General features: G+C 44.5%; 1 protein-coding gene across 3 annotated transcripts in view; it reads left to right on the top strand.

Moving 5' to 3' along the window:
• GATB (glutamyl-tRNA(Gln) amidotransferase, subunit B) overlaps window positions 1-16572 on the top strand; it is an 82885-nt gene that overhangs the window by 52016 nt on the left and 14297 nt on the right. For all 3 annotated transcript variants that reach the window (XR_001363125.1, XM_014543881.1, XM_005871413.2), the window contains one exon: window positions 4455-4588. Coding sequence is in view for 2 of the 3 variants with exons in the window: in XM_014543881.1 (XP_014399367.1) it covers window positions 4455-4588 (134 nt within the window). In the remaining variant the exon portion in view is untranslated. The remainder of the gene's footprint in view (window positions 1-4454; window positions 4589-16572) is intronic.

Raw genomic sequence — 16572 nt, 5'->3', positions numbered from 1 at the left:
ACCAATTGACTAACTTTTGTTTTTCCCCACTGAAGACTCCAGGATGAGTTTTTTTCTTTTCTGTTCACTCGCTGAAAGATGTCTGCAGTCACTTCTTGTTTCCATGAAAAGCAAAGGGTGGATTCATTCACAGCACAGATCCAAGTCGCCGCCCCACTGTACACTGCAGTCCTTAATCTGGCCATGACTTCTGCTTCCTGCCCTGGAACCACCACTCTGTCGCCTTACCTAATTTCCATTTCCATCCCAACACTAACATGTGTTATTTCCTGGGCCATTCTTCACAGAGTTGGCGGGTCTGTGTTCTGTTTTTCTCACGTTGTAAGAATGGCCAGATTCACAGGGAAATGAGGGAACCGCAGAGCCCCCATTGATATGTACATGCTGGGTATCTCCAGAAATGCTCAGTGGCTGCTCATCTCAACACCCCTGCTGAATGGCCGATGCACTTTGTGTTTGCACCTCCACAAAATGATACATCCGCCATGCGAGAGCCTCGCCCAGTTGAAGCCACTGTTGCTCGGTCCCTAGAAGTGGGGCATCCTGTACAATCAGCCGCTCCCACCACAGGCACGATCTGCCCAGTTAGGTATAAACCCACAAATGAGTTACCCATAGTAAAGGAGTTAGAATGCAATTACGTACAATACACTTAATATCAAAACTATAGGAGTGATAATGGAATTTATTTTGTAACGTGGGGAGGTATTTCAGAATTGGGCATTGTCTTTGTTTGGATGTACTCGCTGTAACTTCTCTCAGGAGAGAGTGTGGAGGGGGTACAGAAGAGAAGCTGGGGGAGCTCTGGCTGCCTTGGGGTGGGAGACACTGTCTTCCTCTGTAATCTGGGAACAGGTGTGCTTCATGCCACAGCAGTGAGTGCCACGTGGTCATACATTGGCAAAGGCAGAACATGAACTTCCCATTTTCTAAGCTAATTGCCAAGGGCCTTTGTAACATTCTTAATATGTTAAGAACCTTAAACAGCTGGCTGGTATCAAATAAAATAATGGAAGTGGTGGGAAAGATCATTCTTTTGATGAACAAGTTGCTTCACATTGTGCCTAGCACTGGTGCTCGGTCTCAGTCCCCAGGAAGGCAAGGACATGCCTTTTCCTTCATCAGAGGCAGTGGAGCATGGATGTTGAAATCCCAGCTCTACCGCTTTCATGTTGTGTGACCTCTGGCAAGTTAGTGCTTCAGTGTCCCCATTTGTAAAAGAGAATTCTGCTACTTGCCTCGTAGTGTCATTGTTGGAATTAAACGAGTTAATGTAAAGCACCTAGAACAGTGCCTGACACATATTATTGCTGTTAAAATGTATTATTATTATTAATTATTATTAATATCACTAGCAGCAGCTATGTGCATCTCCCCGCTGGTCTGTCTGCTGATCTCCGTGTCTCCCGAGTCTTCTAGAAATACTCCTGAGAGCCTTTTAACTGCTTGGAACTGCTAATCTGGGGTTGCTGTGCTGCCAGGTCATCCAGTCACATAACCAGCTGTTCCTCAACTTTTACTTTGTGGGCTTTCTTCTCTGAATCTGCTGCTGGGCAGCTGTCTTTATCTGGTTTCATCCAACTTCTAAATACAGTCCTGTCTGTCATCAGGTTCCCTGGGTGTGGCAGTTGAGAATCAGCCTTCATCTTATTCCAACTGGATGTTCTTCTGACATTTTATCATTTCTGAAGGCAGAATGTAACAGACAGCTTTGGGGCACATTGCTTCCAGGGCCTGATGCAAGGGTAAATCGGAGTTCCTTCCTAGAGCTGGCAGTGAGGCGGGGCGATTGATCCCCTGCTTTGCCTCACACCAGCATTGACCAGCTGACAGGCCCATTAACAGTGGAGGGTTCCCGCTAGTGTCTAAGAGCTGACCTGGCATTGGTTCTGGTGTAATTGAATGCTTTGGGAAATTTGATTAAAATGTGAAAAGGATGCTTCCCGGCACAGAGCTGTAAAGACAGGCTGGTATTATCCTAAAGACAGGACCAGTTGTTCCTGCTGCTTTAGCTATCTCTGAAGGGACAGTTGGCCAGGAGACCTGGCGCACTGTGTCATGAAGTTTAGCTCTGCCTGATGGAGAGAGTAGTGATGAGTTGAAGGCTTGCTTGTTGCCTTTGAAAAGGACCTTATGAGTCCCCTAATGCAGTGGCCTTTCTGCCTTGCTCTTAATACAGTTCTTATATAAGGGAATTACTGGCCCACTGTTTTTCTGACAAAACCAGATGGCCGCACTGCCACATTCACCAGGGACTTCTGAGATTTGTGCCAGGCTTAGTATTTGCCTGTCTCACAGAAAAACTAAGAAGATGTTACCTAGAATATTTTGTTTGTTTGTTTTTGTGTGTATTTTTCCTGAAAAGCCGGCTTCTGATCTGAAGAACCAGAGCAGACACCCATATGTCACTTTTTATTGATCCATTGTTCTTCAGCCCTCTGTCTGTAGCTCACCCGGTCATGATCACAGATTTTCATGTGCGTTTCCGATTATGTGCGGAAACCATGGACTCCCCAGTGGAGTACAGTTTCAGCTTGGAGAGGCTTCATCACAGCACTGATACAAAAAGACAAACAGAAATCTGACTTGCCATGTTATCCATCCAATAAAAAACCACCCAAGGGGAGAGGAATGGATATTCATCATGTCCCAGCAACTCAGCCAAGCCTGCAAGTTTAAGGACAATATTTCTAGGTGAATTTAGAAAACCTTTCTTTGGCAAAGCTGAGAGTTCTCCTGACAGCTCTTTTCCCCAGCAGCCAGCCCATCTGGGATAGAACAAAGAGAGTACTACCCAACTGATTTGGGCTGGATAGCGGTTTCTACTTCCCCAGCGATTTGTGTAGCATTGTGGAGGTTTGAATACTTTTCCATAAGTTAAGCAGAACTTCCTCTTCATGCTGCCTGCTTTTGCTTTTATCTGTAGTCAAGTGTTGGCTGCTGAGGTGGCCTCTGCCCTGTTTTAGCATGAGCAGAATAGCAGCATTGGCTTGAAAAGAGATTCAAGAAATGATTATGGGATTATTCAGTTGGCTTATCACCAGAGAATTTATCTGTTACAAAGGTCACATAGATTTTTTTGTTGTTGTTATGGAATTTCTACCTTAGCAACTGTCCCTGTGTGTATTTCTAGAGCACTTTTGTTACTATGTCTTCTTCCTAGTATCTAATTTTTTCCAGAAAGTTCTTTTGTTTAATGAAAGTTCTGTGAAAGAGGTGAGGGTGAGAGACTTACCTATAGTATGAAGCTGAAAAGCTATATTTCAAGGAAAGAGTGGTTTGATTTGAATTTCAGCAGGTTGGGGAAATCTAATACTTAAAATGTGTCTCCTCTGCATTTGGAAACGTCAGCTTCCCCTGTGCAAGTGGGATATGTTTTTATTTTTCTTACTAAAAACAAGGGGTGGACTTAGCCAGGTTTCCTGGTCCTGCCAAATTGATCTGAGCTGGAAGTTAGCTATGGTGCATAACTTGATATGTGCCTTGGGATTATTCTATGCATACTGTTGGCAATTCTGATATTTAAAAGTAAACATGGTATGCTAAAGAATGAATGTATGAATGTTCACATCTGATTTTGAAAAAATACACATGGTGATGGGAGACATTGATTCCATCCACCAATACTTACCAAGTAGCTGCCATGGCCCAGCACTGACTTAGCTCTAGTTACAGAATGAACAGGACAGCATGGCCCCTGACTCATGGAGTTGATGGTCCGGGCGAGGGTGGGGGCGGGGGGAGAGACAGTAGAGTCTTCTTCAAATAAGACTCCTTGTTGAGTCAACCCAGCTTATTGCTTTCACGGAGCAGGATGACAGGCAGGGTCAGCTGAGCCTAGCTTGCTTGGTTCAGAAGACGTAGAAACTGCTGTTCCCTCCATTGGTTATGTGGTCTAAGTGGGTCACATGTACCTGTGTTCTTCCTCATTTTGAAAACCACTCTGTCACCTCTTGGGATGATGTAAAGATGGATACAGTTACAATCCACTTTTGGTTTCTCAGAAGTAGAATATTCTGTTTGTTTCTTCTTGATTTGCTTTTCTTACCTTGTTATTCTAGCAATCACTAGGACTTCCAACAGAGGAAAGGACTGGAAAAAGACACGACAGTAAACTCAGGCTGAACATTTTGGGCCCAAGGATCAAGGATACAGAGTACACAGACTGACATTGTGAGGGCAAGCAAGTTTGGGGGGTGGGGGATTTCACTGTCCTCTGGTCCATAAAGTGAGGGCTGTGAAATATGTTCATTCCTTCAAGGAAGTGCTATATAAATGCATGGTGACAGTAGCAGAATACTTGCTATTTACTGAAAGTGATCAGGATTTTCTGGTGACATCTCCATATTTAGGAAATTGTCTCAGAGGAGGCAGAGGGTGGCAGTTTGATTTGTCTTCAGAATGCTGATCTTTCACTTTTTGGGAGGTTTTATACATTTTTTTTTTCTTTACAGAATGAAGTTGGCCTACTGGAGTTCTTCCAAAATGTGATGAAAGAAACTAGGGCAGAGCCCAAAAAAGTGACTAGTTGGGTCCTCAACACTTTCCTGGGTTTTTTAAAGCAACAGAACCTTGCTGTCAGTGAGAGGTGAGTGGGGTCTAGGGATTTCTTCTTGTTTTGAGATGAACTCTTTGTCCAGGAGCAGTTGAAATAGGGCAGGACCAGTGTTTTACTCTTCCTGTTCCCCTCAGTATCTCCTGACAAGACACAAACATCCCCTGGGAATTCCAAATTCTAAAGCTTTTCTTATGAAAACTCTGACTGTCCACAATGTCCTCTGTACTGTGGATGAATAGAACAAGGAGTTTGCAAGGTTGAGGGGCTACAGAACTATAAGAAGACAGACAGTGGGAGATCAAGATGGTGGCAGAGTAGGTGGATGTTACACTCACCTCCTCCCTGGACCAAACTGAATTACAACTAAAATATAGAATAGTCAGCCAGAATAACCAACTGAAGACTAGCTGAAGAGAAGTCTTATAACCAAGGATTTACAGAAGAAGCCACATCGAGACTGGTAGGAAGAGCAGAGTTGTTTGTTTGTTTTTGTGTGTATTTTTCCTGAAAAGCCGGCTTCTGATCTGAAGAACCAGAGCAGACACCCATATGTCACTTTTTATTGATCCATTGTTCTTCAGCCCTCTGTCTGTAGCTCACCCGGTCATGATCACAGATTTTCATGTGCGTTTCCGATTATGTGCGGAAACCATGGACTCCCCAGTGGAGTACAGTTTCAGCTTGGAGAGGCTTCATCACAGCACTGATACAAAAAGACAAACAGAAATCTGACTTGCCATGTTATCCATCCAATAAAAAACCACCCAAGGGGAGAGGAATGGATATTCATCATGTCCCAGCAACTCAGCCAAGCCTGCAAGTTTAAGGACAATATTTCTAGGTGAATTTAGAAAACCTTTCTTTGGCAAAGCTGAGAGTTCTCCTGACAGCTCTTTTCCCCAGCAGCCAGCCCATCTGGGATAGAACAAAGAGAGTACTACCCAACTGATTTGGGCTGGATAGCGGTTTCTACTTCCCCAGCGATTTGTGTAGCATTGTGGAGGTTTGAATACTTTTCCATAAGTTAAGCAGAACTTCCTCTTCATGCTGCCTGCTTTTGCTTTTATCTGTAGTCAAGTGTTGGCTGCTGAGGTGGCCTCTGCCCTGTTTTAGCATGAGCAGAATAGCAGCATTGGCTTGAAAAGAGATTCAAGAAATGATTATGGGATTATTCAGTTGGCTTATCACCAGAGAATTTATCTGTTACAAAGGTCACATAGATTTTTTTGTTGTTGTTATGGAATTTCTACCTTAGCAACTGTCCCTGTGTGTATTTCTAGAGCACTTTTGTTACTATGTCTTCTTCCTAGTATCTAATTTTTTCCAGAAAGTTCTTTTGTTTAATGAAAGTTCTGTGAAAGAGGTGAGGGTGAGAGACTTACCTATAGTATGAAGCTGAAAAGCTATATTTCAAGGAAAGAGTGGTTTGATTTGAATTTCAGCAGGTTGGGGAAATCTAATACTTAAAATGTGTCTCCTCTGCATTTGGAAACGTCAGCTTCCCCTGTGCAAGTGGGATATGTTTTTATTTTTCTTACTAAAAACAAGGGGTGGACTTAGCCAGGTTTCCTGGTCCTGCCAAATTGATCTGAGCTGGAAGTTAGCTATGGTGCATAACTTGATATGTGCCTTGGGATTATTCTATGCATACTGTTGGCAATTCTGATATTTAAAAGTAAACATGGTATGCTAAAGAATGAATGTATGAATGTTCACATCTGATTTTGAAAAAATACACATGGTGATGGGAGACATTGATTCCATCCACCAATACTTACCAAGTAGCTGCCATGGCCCAGCACTGACTTAGCTCTAGTTACAGAATGAACAGGACAGCATGGCCCCTGACTCATGGAGTTGATGGTCCGGGCGAGGGTGGGGGCGGGGGGAGAGACAGTAGAGTCTTCTTCAAATAAGACTCCTTGTTGAGTCAACCCAGCTTATTGCTTTCACGGAGCAGGATGACAGGCAGGGTCAGCTGAGCCTAGCTTGCTTGGTTCAGAAGACGTAGAAACTGCTGTTCCCTCCATTGGTTATGTGGTCTAAGTGGGTCACATGTACCTGTGTTCTTCCTCATTTTGAAAACCACTCTGTCACCTCTTGGGATGATGTAAAGATGGATACAGTTACAATCCACTTTTGGTTTCTCAGAAGTAGAATATTCTGTTTGTTTCTTCTTGATTTGCTTTTCTTACCTTGTTATTCTAGCAATCACTAGGACTTCCAACAGAGGAAAGGACTGGAAAAAGACACGACAGTAAACTCAGGCTGAACATTTTGGGCCCAAGGATCAAGGATACAGAGTACACAGACTGACATTGTGAGGGCAAGCAAGTTTGGGGGGTGGGGGATTTCACTGTCCTCTGGTCCATAAAGTGAGGGCTGTGAAATATGTTCATTCCTTCAAGGAAGTGCTATATAAATGCATGGTGACAGTAGCAGAATACTTGCTATTTACTGAAAGTGATCAGGATTTTCTGGTGACATCTCCATATTTAGGAAATTGTCTCAGAGGAGGCAGAGGGTGGCAGTTTGATTTGTCTTCAGAATGCTGATCTTTCACTTTTTGGGAGGTTTTATACATTTTTTTTTTCTTTACAGAATGAAGTTGGCCTACTGGAGTTCTTCCAAAATGTGATGAAAGAAACTAGGGCAGAGCCCAAAAAAGTGACTAGTTGGGTCCTCAACACTTTCCTGGGTTTTTTAAAGCAACAGAACCTTGCTGTCAGTGAGAGGTGAGTGGGGTCTAGGGATTTCTTCTTGTTTTGAGATGAACTCTTTGTCCAGGAGCAGTTGAAATAGGGCAGGACCAGTGTTTTACTCTTCCTGTTCCCCTCAGTATCTCCTGACAAGACACAAACATCCCCTGGGAATTCCAAATTCTAAAGCTTTTCTTATGAAAACTCTGACTGTCCACAATGTCCTCTGTACTGTGGATGAATAGAACAAGGAGTTTGCAAGGTTGAGGGGCTACAGAACTATAAGAAGACAGACAGTGGGAGATCAAGATGGTGGCAGAGTAGGTGGATGTTACACTCACCTCCTCCCTGGACCAAACTGAATTACAACTAAAATATAGAATAGTCAGCCAGAATAACCAACTGAAGACTAGCTGAAGAGAAGTCTTATAACCAAGGATTTACAGAAGAATCCACATCGAGACTGGTAGGAAGAGCAGAGATGTGAAAAGAGCTGGCCCCGCTCCCACAGGCAGTGGCTGAGATTCTGGAGGGATATCTCAGCTGCAAAAGTTCCCACTGAGAAGCATGGGGTCTCAACCCGAGGCCAGGCTCCAAAGCCAGGAAGAGGCACCCACATAATACTGGCTGTGAAAATCAGCAGGGATTTTGTCCGCTGGGGAGAGACAGCAGTCTGCTAAAGACACAAGTGCTCTCTTAAAGAGCCAATGCACAAAAATCTCATTTGCAGCCACTCACCTTGGGCTCCATAAGAGGGAGGGCGGAACGGACTAGAGTTATGTGAAGGAACAGCTTCTAGGATCCCTCTGCTGAGTTATTCTCCCACACCACAGACACCATCTTTCTTGGGTGGAACACTCCCCTCCTTACAGAATCCCCCAAGCTTGATCAGCACCTTCCCCTCATGAGAGATACACTAGCCCCATCCTTCCAACTCCCAGCAGCCCCACCCTGCTGAGTCGGGCTCTTGGCAGAATCTGGACAGACTGAGCCCTGTAGTTCTAGGACAAGGGACTCTTCCCTCGACCAATGGGGAGCCCTCCCTTCACATGGCTGAGTCATGGGACTGATAAACTCTGCTGGTCTTACCCTGATGATTTCCTGAGACCCCACCCACTACAAAGATGTGCGAGCACCCAGTAGGTGGCACACTTAACTTGGTATACCTAGGGACCTTTCCTGAGTGGCCTCAAACCCATTACTGGCACCGAGTTTGAACCTCAGTCTGGTGAATACCACTTACCCCTACTTGATGACTTGCTGAGAACCTACCTCATGCACCTTGAGTACCGCCAGAGGCTATTTCAGTAACTGAGCCTGACAGGCAGCCTGCAGATGGAGGCAGATTGAGGTGGATCTTAGGGTACAATGGGACTTTTGCTGACCTGCCCCTGGGCCTGGTGCTGGTAAAAGCCGGCCTTTGCGCAGCTTGATCCTTCCCACACATACCCAGGCCCAGCAGAGGCAGCCACAAATTGTGGATCGCTTTGTAGTTCCAATCTGGTTGCCCATGGTCAGTCACAGCAACGTCTGACATTGGCCTGCACCAGAGTCCCTCCCAAGAGGCCCCAGAACAGTATACCCAGTGGCTAGCTTAAGACAGCATCAGAGCGGGATCCAATAAGCTTCACAAGTGGCATTTCCAAGGGAGATCTCAGCAGGCACTAGACGCTAAGGTGAATTCTGCTTCCTGTGGTTAGCACCTGCACAACAGCTCAGACACTATGATACAGGTCAATCCTCACTGTCAGCCAGCCTGAGGGTTGACCCAACGCATGGGCCATAGCAATCAAAGACTCAATTACAACAGCCGGACCCACATAAAACATACAAGGGACATTCCTGGAGCACCCAGTTGAGGTGATCAAGGAGATTGTGCCACTGGGCTCCCACAGGACACCTACTACTTACATCCATCCTACCAAGAGTGGGAGTCACAGCAGATCTACCTACCATAGAGAAACAGAGTCAGCCAAAATGAGGAGAAAATAAACATGCCCCAAATGAAAGAATAGGATAAATCTCCAGAAAAACAAGCTAAATGAAATGGAAGCAAACAATTTTTCAGGTATAGAATTTTTTTAAAAAGATTATAAGGCTGCTCAAGGAACTTAGTGAGAAATACAACAACATGAAAAAGGACATAGAAACCATTATAAAAAACAAGTCAGAAATGAAGAATACAATAGAAGGAATAAACAGTAGGTTGAATGAAGCAGAGGACTGAATCGGTTATTTGGAAGACACAGTAGAGGAAAACATCCTGTCACATCAGCAAAAGGATAAAATAACTTTAAAAAATGAGGATAGCTTAAGGGACCTTTGGAACAACATGGAGTGTAACTACATCTGCATTAATAGGGGTACCAGAATGAGAAGAGAGAGAGCAAGGGATCAAGAATCTATTTAAAGAAATAATGACTGAAAACTTCCCTAACCTGGTGAAGGACAGACATCTGCCTCATGGGGATAACCAACAGGCAGTCAGACATATGGATCTGCTGCTGACAGATATATGGGAGGTAAAATCTGAGCATTCTCATGCATTCACTGTTCAGCACATGTTAACTCAGACTCTGGTAAGCCTGGGAAGACTAGTCAGCATGACAGACGCAGTCCCTGCTTTCAGAGCTGATGGGCCAGAAGCTGGTGATTACAAAGCAGTGAGTTAGATGCTCTGAGAAGGGAAACTAACAGCTAAGCCAAGACCTGAGCGAGGATGAGTAGGGTTAGTCAGGCAAAGTCCAGGGGTAAAAGTGTTCAGGCACAGGGAGCAACATGTGGAAAAGTCTTGAATAAGTCTGAGCATGGCACTTGTAGAAATGCAAATACATAGTCAGGTGTAAGTGGAACGTGGACTGGGCAGCATAGAGAAGGTACATGGAGTTGTGGGGACAGATGAGAACTGTCAGGGAGGTGGCCGATGAGCCTAAGACTCTGGACTTGAACTGAGAAGCATGGGCAGCAAAGAAGGAGAAAAGCCAGGCGAGAGCTGGTGTCACAGATGCCCCAAAAAAGGAGTTTCAAGAAGGAAAGAATGAGCAGCAGGTTTAAATGTGGAGAGTCGGGGAGAGAGAGTTCATTAGGGACACAGAGGCAGATGGCAGGACCCTGGCAAGTTCCCAGCCCCAGTGGAGCCCGGTCTTGGTGGGTGTGTCATTGTCTCAGTATCCATTGCTGTGGAGAAATACAGTGGAAAGATGGGCATATATATTGGTATACAGTTCCAAAAGTTGTTTGCTCAAAGGCGTGAACTCTCTACAATGCCAACTTGAGGTCCAGCCTCTTGCTCACATGTGTATATGCGTGTATTAATGTGGGGTCAGTGCACTTCTCTCCAGAGCTACTTGTCAGCAGTGACGCTGAAGGAGCTCCCCCCTCTGACCCTGTTTCCTCACTGTAAAAGAAAAAGGCCATACCTGCCTCCAAGAGTTTTGAGAGGAAAGTGCACAGTGCCTGGCACAGAATGGGCCCTCAGTGTTAGCTCCCTTCTCTTTGCCATCTAGGTGTATTAGGTGCCAAAGCAATGGCCACCCTCAGTCTCCTCCACACCTATCCATCTGTTGCCTTTTTGTCTTAAAACAGGGGTGAGGAACCTTTTCTTCTGCCAAGGGCTATTTGGCTATTTATAACATCATTCTCTTAATATAATTTACTTAATATAAATGTATGCTGCTATGAAAAAAGCTCCTAGGTTTATTGAATTTCGACTCCCGCCTGCTGCTGCCTGGGCAGGGCCAGACCAAATGATATCACAGGGCCTTATACGGCCCGTGGGCTGGACATTCCCCACCCCTGCCTTAAAGGATGGACAGGATTTGGTGAGGGAGAGGGGCTGCATGACACCAGTGGGGAGCCAAGGTGTGGGAATGGAAACAAACTGGCATGTTTTTGGACCAGGGAGGAGCATAGCTGGTAGGAGCAGAGGGTGGAAGATGTCAGAAAAGTACAGTTAACTGTATCATTGGAGCAGAACCGGAATATGTAGGGTGTGGGAACTCACATGGATCTCTGCAGTGTGTGGAGAGAGAAACAGGACCCCATCCAGGCCCTAGTTTAAAGCAGAATGGGGTGCTTCCTGTTTTAGACCTCTGCACAGTGCAGTGGGAGCAGAGAGGAGGGAGATGGTGTCAGCCAGGGGACGCCAGAAGAGCTGCAAGATGTGGTGTGAGCTTTTGGAGAAAATGCAAATTTTAGCTGTGAATTTATGGTTTCAATATTGTTGGCTGTGCTCCCTGAATTTTAGTCCTGGTAGAGACCTTAGATATCCTCTGGTCTGGCTTCTTCATTTAGCACATGGGGAAATGGAGGCCCTAATCCAGTGATGGCGAACCTATGACTCATTTTTTTGGTTGATTTTTCTTTGTTAAATGGCATTTAAATATATAAAATAAATATCAAAAATATAAGTCTTTGTTTTACTATGGTTGCAAATATCAAAAAATTTCTATATGTGACACGGCACCAGAGTTAAGTTAGGGTTTTTCAAAATGCTGACACGCCAAGCTCAAAAGGTTCGCCATCACTGCAATCCATAAGGTTATGTTGCAACCTGCTAAGATTGGAAGCCACATCCCCTGACTTTCAGGTCAGTTTCTTTTTATGTTGGTCTGTGAAATTAGGGGTTTGCTTAATGTGTTGGTAGCTTCAAAAGGAACTGAGGTTGATAAATGAGCCTGTTTAGTGAAGTTGGAGCTCCTGGTATTTATCCAAACAATTCATAAGCACTAGAGTTTTAAGAACTGAAAGGGAACACAATTAGAAATAATAAAAGTATACAGTTGACCCTTGAACAACCCAGGTTTGAACTGTGCTGGTCCAGTTATACACGTAGATTTTTTTCAATAAATACTGTAAATGTATTTTCTTTTCCTTATGATTTTCTTAATATACTATTTAGCTTACTTTATTATAAGAATATGTATAACATACAAAATATGTGCTAATCGACTGTTCATGTTATTGATAAAGCTTCCACTCAACAATAGGCTATTAGTTAAGTTTGGGGAAGTTGGGTTATTAGTTAAGTGGATTTTAGATGCACTTGCAATCGGCGCCCTAAACCTGGCATTGTTCAAGGGTATTTGGTTGTTCTAAAATCAGGTAAAGAGGAAGCTAAACAACAGTTCTGTTTTATTTTGTATGAAAACAAGCACTGAGGAGCCCAGACCCAGCTGGAACAGCTCTCTTCCTATACCTTCCAAAGACCTGCTAGCTGGTCTGGTTTGCCAGGCGGCCCTTGGGACAAACACTAATGAACAACCTTAGCCACTAGGGTGAACGTTCCCAACACTTAGAACAGCAGTACTGCTAAGCTCACAATAGTCCCATGATGACACCTGCAAGGAACACTCTAGAGCAGTGGTTCCCAAACTTATTTGGCCTACCGCCCCCTTTCCAGAAAAAATATTACTCAGCGCCCCCTGAAAATTAATTTTTTTTTTAATTTTAATAGAAATTAAACAGAAAGATATATGTATTAATGTTTCTACCTTTTTTGTAAAATATAGTAAAGAAAGGTGTAAATTAGAAACATTGAAGTTTGAAATTATGAAACTATTTATTGAACTCAGAATAGAAAGGTAATACAAAAAAAGTTAAATGCTCCTGTGGCCATCACCGCCCCCCTGGATCGCTGCAGCGCCCACCAGGGGGCAGTAGCGCCCACTTTGGGAATCACTGCTCTAGAGATAAGGCGCCAGGGACAGATTTTATAAATTAGCATCCATCTTTGTAGACCTCTCAGAGTTCTTAGAGGCTATCTAAGGCCCCTGGCATTTAAAGGATCCAACCAGAAAAGCTCTTTTTAAACATGGCTTTTTAATTACTTCGGGCATATTACTTTTAAAGTTGTTAATATCTAATTCTAAATTACTGTTAATAACAGGTTGGATTTCATTAAGAAGGTGGAAATGACATATTCCCTGAGCCAGCATTTCTTGGTAAAGCCCAGTTGTCCAGCCCAGTGGCGTACCCGAACTCCCAGGCCAGCTATGGCAGTAGTTCCTAAGGCTCTAAGGAACCAGGGAATGTTTCGGGCCAAGAAGGGACTGATTGTGACGGGAAGATTAGTCCAGCAGCATGATGTGTGGATGGCATTAATAATGGGGCTGTGGAGGTTGGGAGCCCATTAGAGGTCATGTGGCAGACCTGATTTTATAGCCTGTGAGCTAGGACTGGTTATTACTTTAAAATATATATATATTGAAAAGAGAGTCGAGACCAAGATGGCGGCATAGGTAAACACTGCAGACTGCTGCCGCAAACAACCACTTCAAAAATACAACTAAAAGACGGAACGGACATCACCCAGAACCGCAGGAAGGCTGGCTGAGGAGAGACTCTTCAACTAGAAGGAAAAATAACAGCACACCGAGGCTCAGAGGAGGCGCAGTGTGGAAAATACTCAGGTGCGGAGGTGCGCGCGCAAAGCGGGCTGGTGGCTGAGAGCGCGGTTGTCGTTTTCGGTCAGGGGGGAGTCTCAGACTCTGAGCTCCAGATACGGGCGAATCGCTGGGGACTCGGACCCAAACGGGAGAAGCGGGAGTGTCTGGCATCAGTTGGAAGGCAGCTTTCCCTCCGAGGTTTGCAGCGGTTCCGGGGGTTCTGAGAAGCAGAGCCTCTGGGAACAGGACTGAGGGCACCATAACGGCTCCCTCCGCCCGCCCTGTTGAGCCCGCCCCGCCCAAGCCCTGCGCAGAGCCATTTGCCGGATCGCCTCAGGCAAAGGCTAGATTAGCACCTCCCCAGAGGACAGAAGTTTTCCGCGGCAGACACAGCTGATTCACACAGCCAGTCGGCCTGGTGGTCAAATCCCTCTAGTATTAACTACAACAATCAAGGCTCAACTAGAACAAGACTGCGCACAAAGACCACTAGAGGGTGCACCAAGAAAGCATAAAAAATGCGGAGACAAAAAAACATGACAGAAATGGAGGATATAGAGCTAAAAAACGCAATTTTGAGGGCTTGCAATAAACTTTTGGAGAGCTTCACGAAAACTAATGAGACCCTCGATGCTATGATAAAGAAACTAGAAATTAAGCATACACGCTCTGAAATAAAGAATATTACACCCAATAGCAGACCAGAGGAGCGCAAGAATCAAGCCAAAGATTTGAAATGCGAAGAAGCAAAAAACACCCAACCGGAAAAGCAAAATGAAAAAAGAATCCGAAAATACGAAGATAGTGTAAGGAGCCTCTGGGACAGCTTCAAGCGTACCAACATCAGAATAATAGGGGTGCCAGAAGATGAGAGACAGCAAGATATTGAAAACCTATTTGAAGAAATTTTAATAGCAATTAAACAGAAAGATATATGTATTAATGTTTCTACCTTTTTCGTAAAATATAGTAAAGAAAGGTGTAAATTAGAAACATTGAAGTTTGAAATTATGAAACTATTTATTGAACTCAGAATAGAAAGGTAATACAAAAAAAGTTAAATGCACCTGTGGCCATCACCGCCCCCCTGGATCGCTGCAGCGCCCACCAGGGGGCAGTAGCGCCCACTTTGGGAATCACTGCTCTAGAGATAAGGCGCCAGGGACAGATTTTATAAATTAGCATCCATCTTTGTAGACCTCTCAGAGTTCTTAGAGGCTATCTAAGGCCCCTGGCATTTAAAGGATCCAACCAGAAAAGCTCTTTTTAAACATGGCTTTTTAATTACTTCGGGCATATTACTTTTAAAGTTGTTAATATCTAATTCTAAATTACTGTTAATAACAGGTTGGATTTCATTAAGAAGGTGGAAATGACATATTCCCTGAGCCAGCATTTCTTGGTAAAGCCCAGTTGTCCAGCCCAGTGGCGTACCCGAACTCCCAGGCCAGCTATGGCAGTAGTTCCTAAGGCTCTAAGGAACCAGGGAATGTTTCGGGCCAAGAAGGGACTGATTGTGACGGGAAGATTAGTCCAGCAGCATGATGTGTGGATGGCATTAATAATGGGGCTGTGGAGGTTGGGAGCCCATTAGAGGTCATGTGGCAGACCTGATTTTATAGCCTGTGAGCTAGGACTGGTTATTACTTTAAAATATATATATATTTTTTATTGATTTCAGAGAGGAAGGGATAGGGAGAGAGATAGAAACATCAATAATGAGAGAGAATCATTGAATGGCTGCCTGCTACGTGCCCCCTACTGGGGCTCTCAGCCCACAACCTGGGCATGTGCCCTGACCAGGAATTGAACCATGACCTCCTGGTTCATGGGTCAGCGCTCAACCACTGAGCATCACTGGCCAGGCAGAAGGCATTTTCATGATAGGGAAGATCTCAGCATTAAAGCACAAGAGAGAGGAAGTAGGTGTCTGAGTGAGTCTGAATCTTAGGAATAGAGGGGGATGGGGTGAAGAGTATGGGCCGAGGGGGTTGTTTGATGAAATAGGAGGAGGGCTCCCTTGAAAATTCTGAATCTTGCATCAGCTGATGTCCTTATGAAGTGGGAGGGGAGGGTCTTTGCCGAGAGGGGTTTGGAAAGGAGACTGTGAGAACAGTCCGGTTGCTATGAAGTTAGAGAGATAAAAGGACTATTGAGCAGCAAGAGCCCCTGGATGTCCAAGTCCCATGTCTTCCTCCAGGAGCTCTTGCATCTGCAGAAGGTGGACTTTGGGCCTAAAATGAGCTTTGGGATTGAGATGGTCAGCACATTTCTCAAGTACAGCTTGGCCGGATCATGGTTGAGAGGTGTCAGGTATCTATTGCCACAATCCAAGCTGGTGATGGAGTTGTGATCCTAAAAGAGCTCCAAAGTTCTGGATGAAGTTGGGAGAGGTGACATACCCCATCTCCCCGGCTCTGTAGATACTTTGGCCTTGGGGGATTGGAAGCAAGCACAGAAAGCTTAAGCCTTCAGTGTCAGCTAATTCTTGCCTGAGACGCGTTTACTGTCCAGAAACTGGTATTATCTGACATCAGCAAGTTAGTAGTTGTGCTTCTGTTGCCATTATGTTCCATATTGATGGTATATTTATTTATCTGGTGAGTGGGGTCCTTAAGGGTGAGACAGGAACTGATCTTTGTCATCCTCTTACTCGAGGTTAGCCCTGGTGTATCTGGAATTGGTATACACAGTATACCAGATACCCCTGTTATGGGGAAGAATTCTATGACACACATATTATTGACCTACTATGTGTCAAGCATTGTGGGTGTAAAAAGATGATTGAGAAACCCAAAGTTCTGTTAGGTCAGTGGAGGTGTTTTATAGTATAAATTTATCACCTACGTTATGAATTAAGGTCATTAGGTGAAAGGCAAAGTATTTTTAGTTGTGTCCTGTTTCTGTCCTTCTCTGTCCCAGCATCCCT

This window comes from Myotis brandtii, unplaced genomic scaffold (genome assembly GCF_000412655.1).
Source record: "Myotis brandtii unplaced genomic scaffold, ASM41265v1 scaffold34, whole genome shotgun sequence".
Classification (NCBI taxonomy): Eukaryota; Metazoa; Chordata; class Mammalia; order Chiroptera; family Vespertilionidae; genus Myotis; species Myotis brandtii.
The sequence above is the reverse complement of the archived record's forward strand: the minus strand, read 5'-3'. Positions and strand labels throughout refer to the sequence as shown.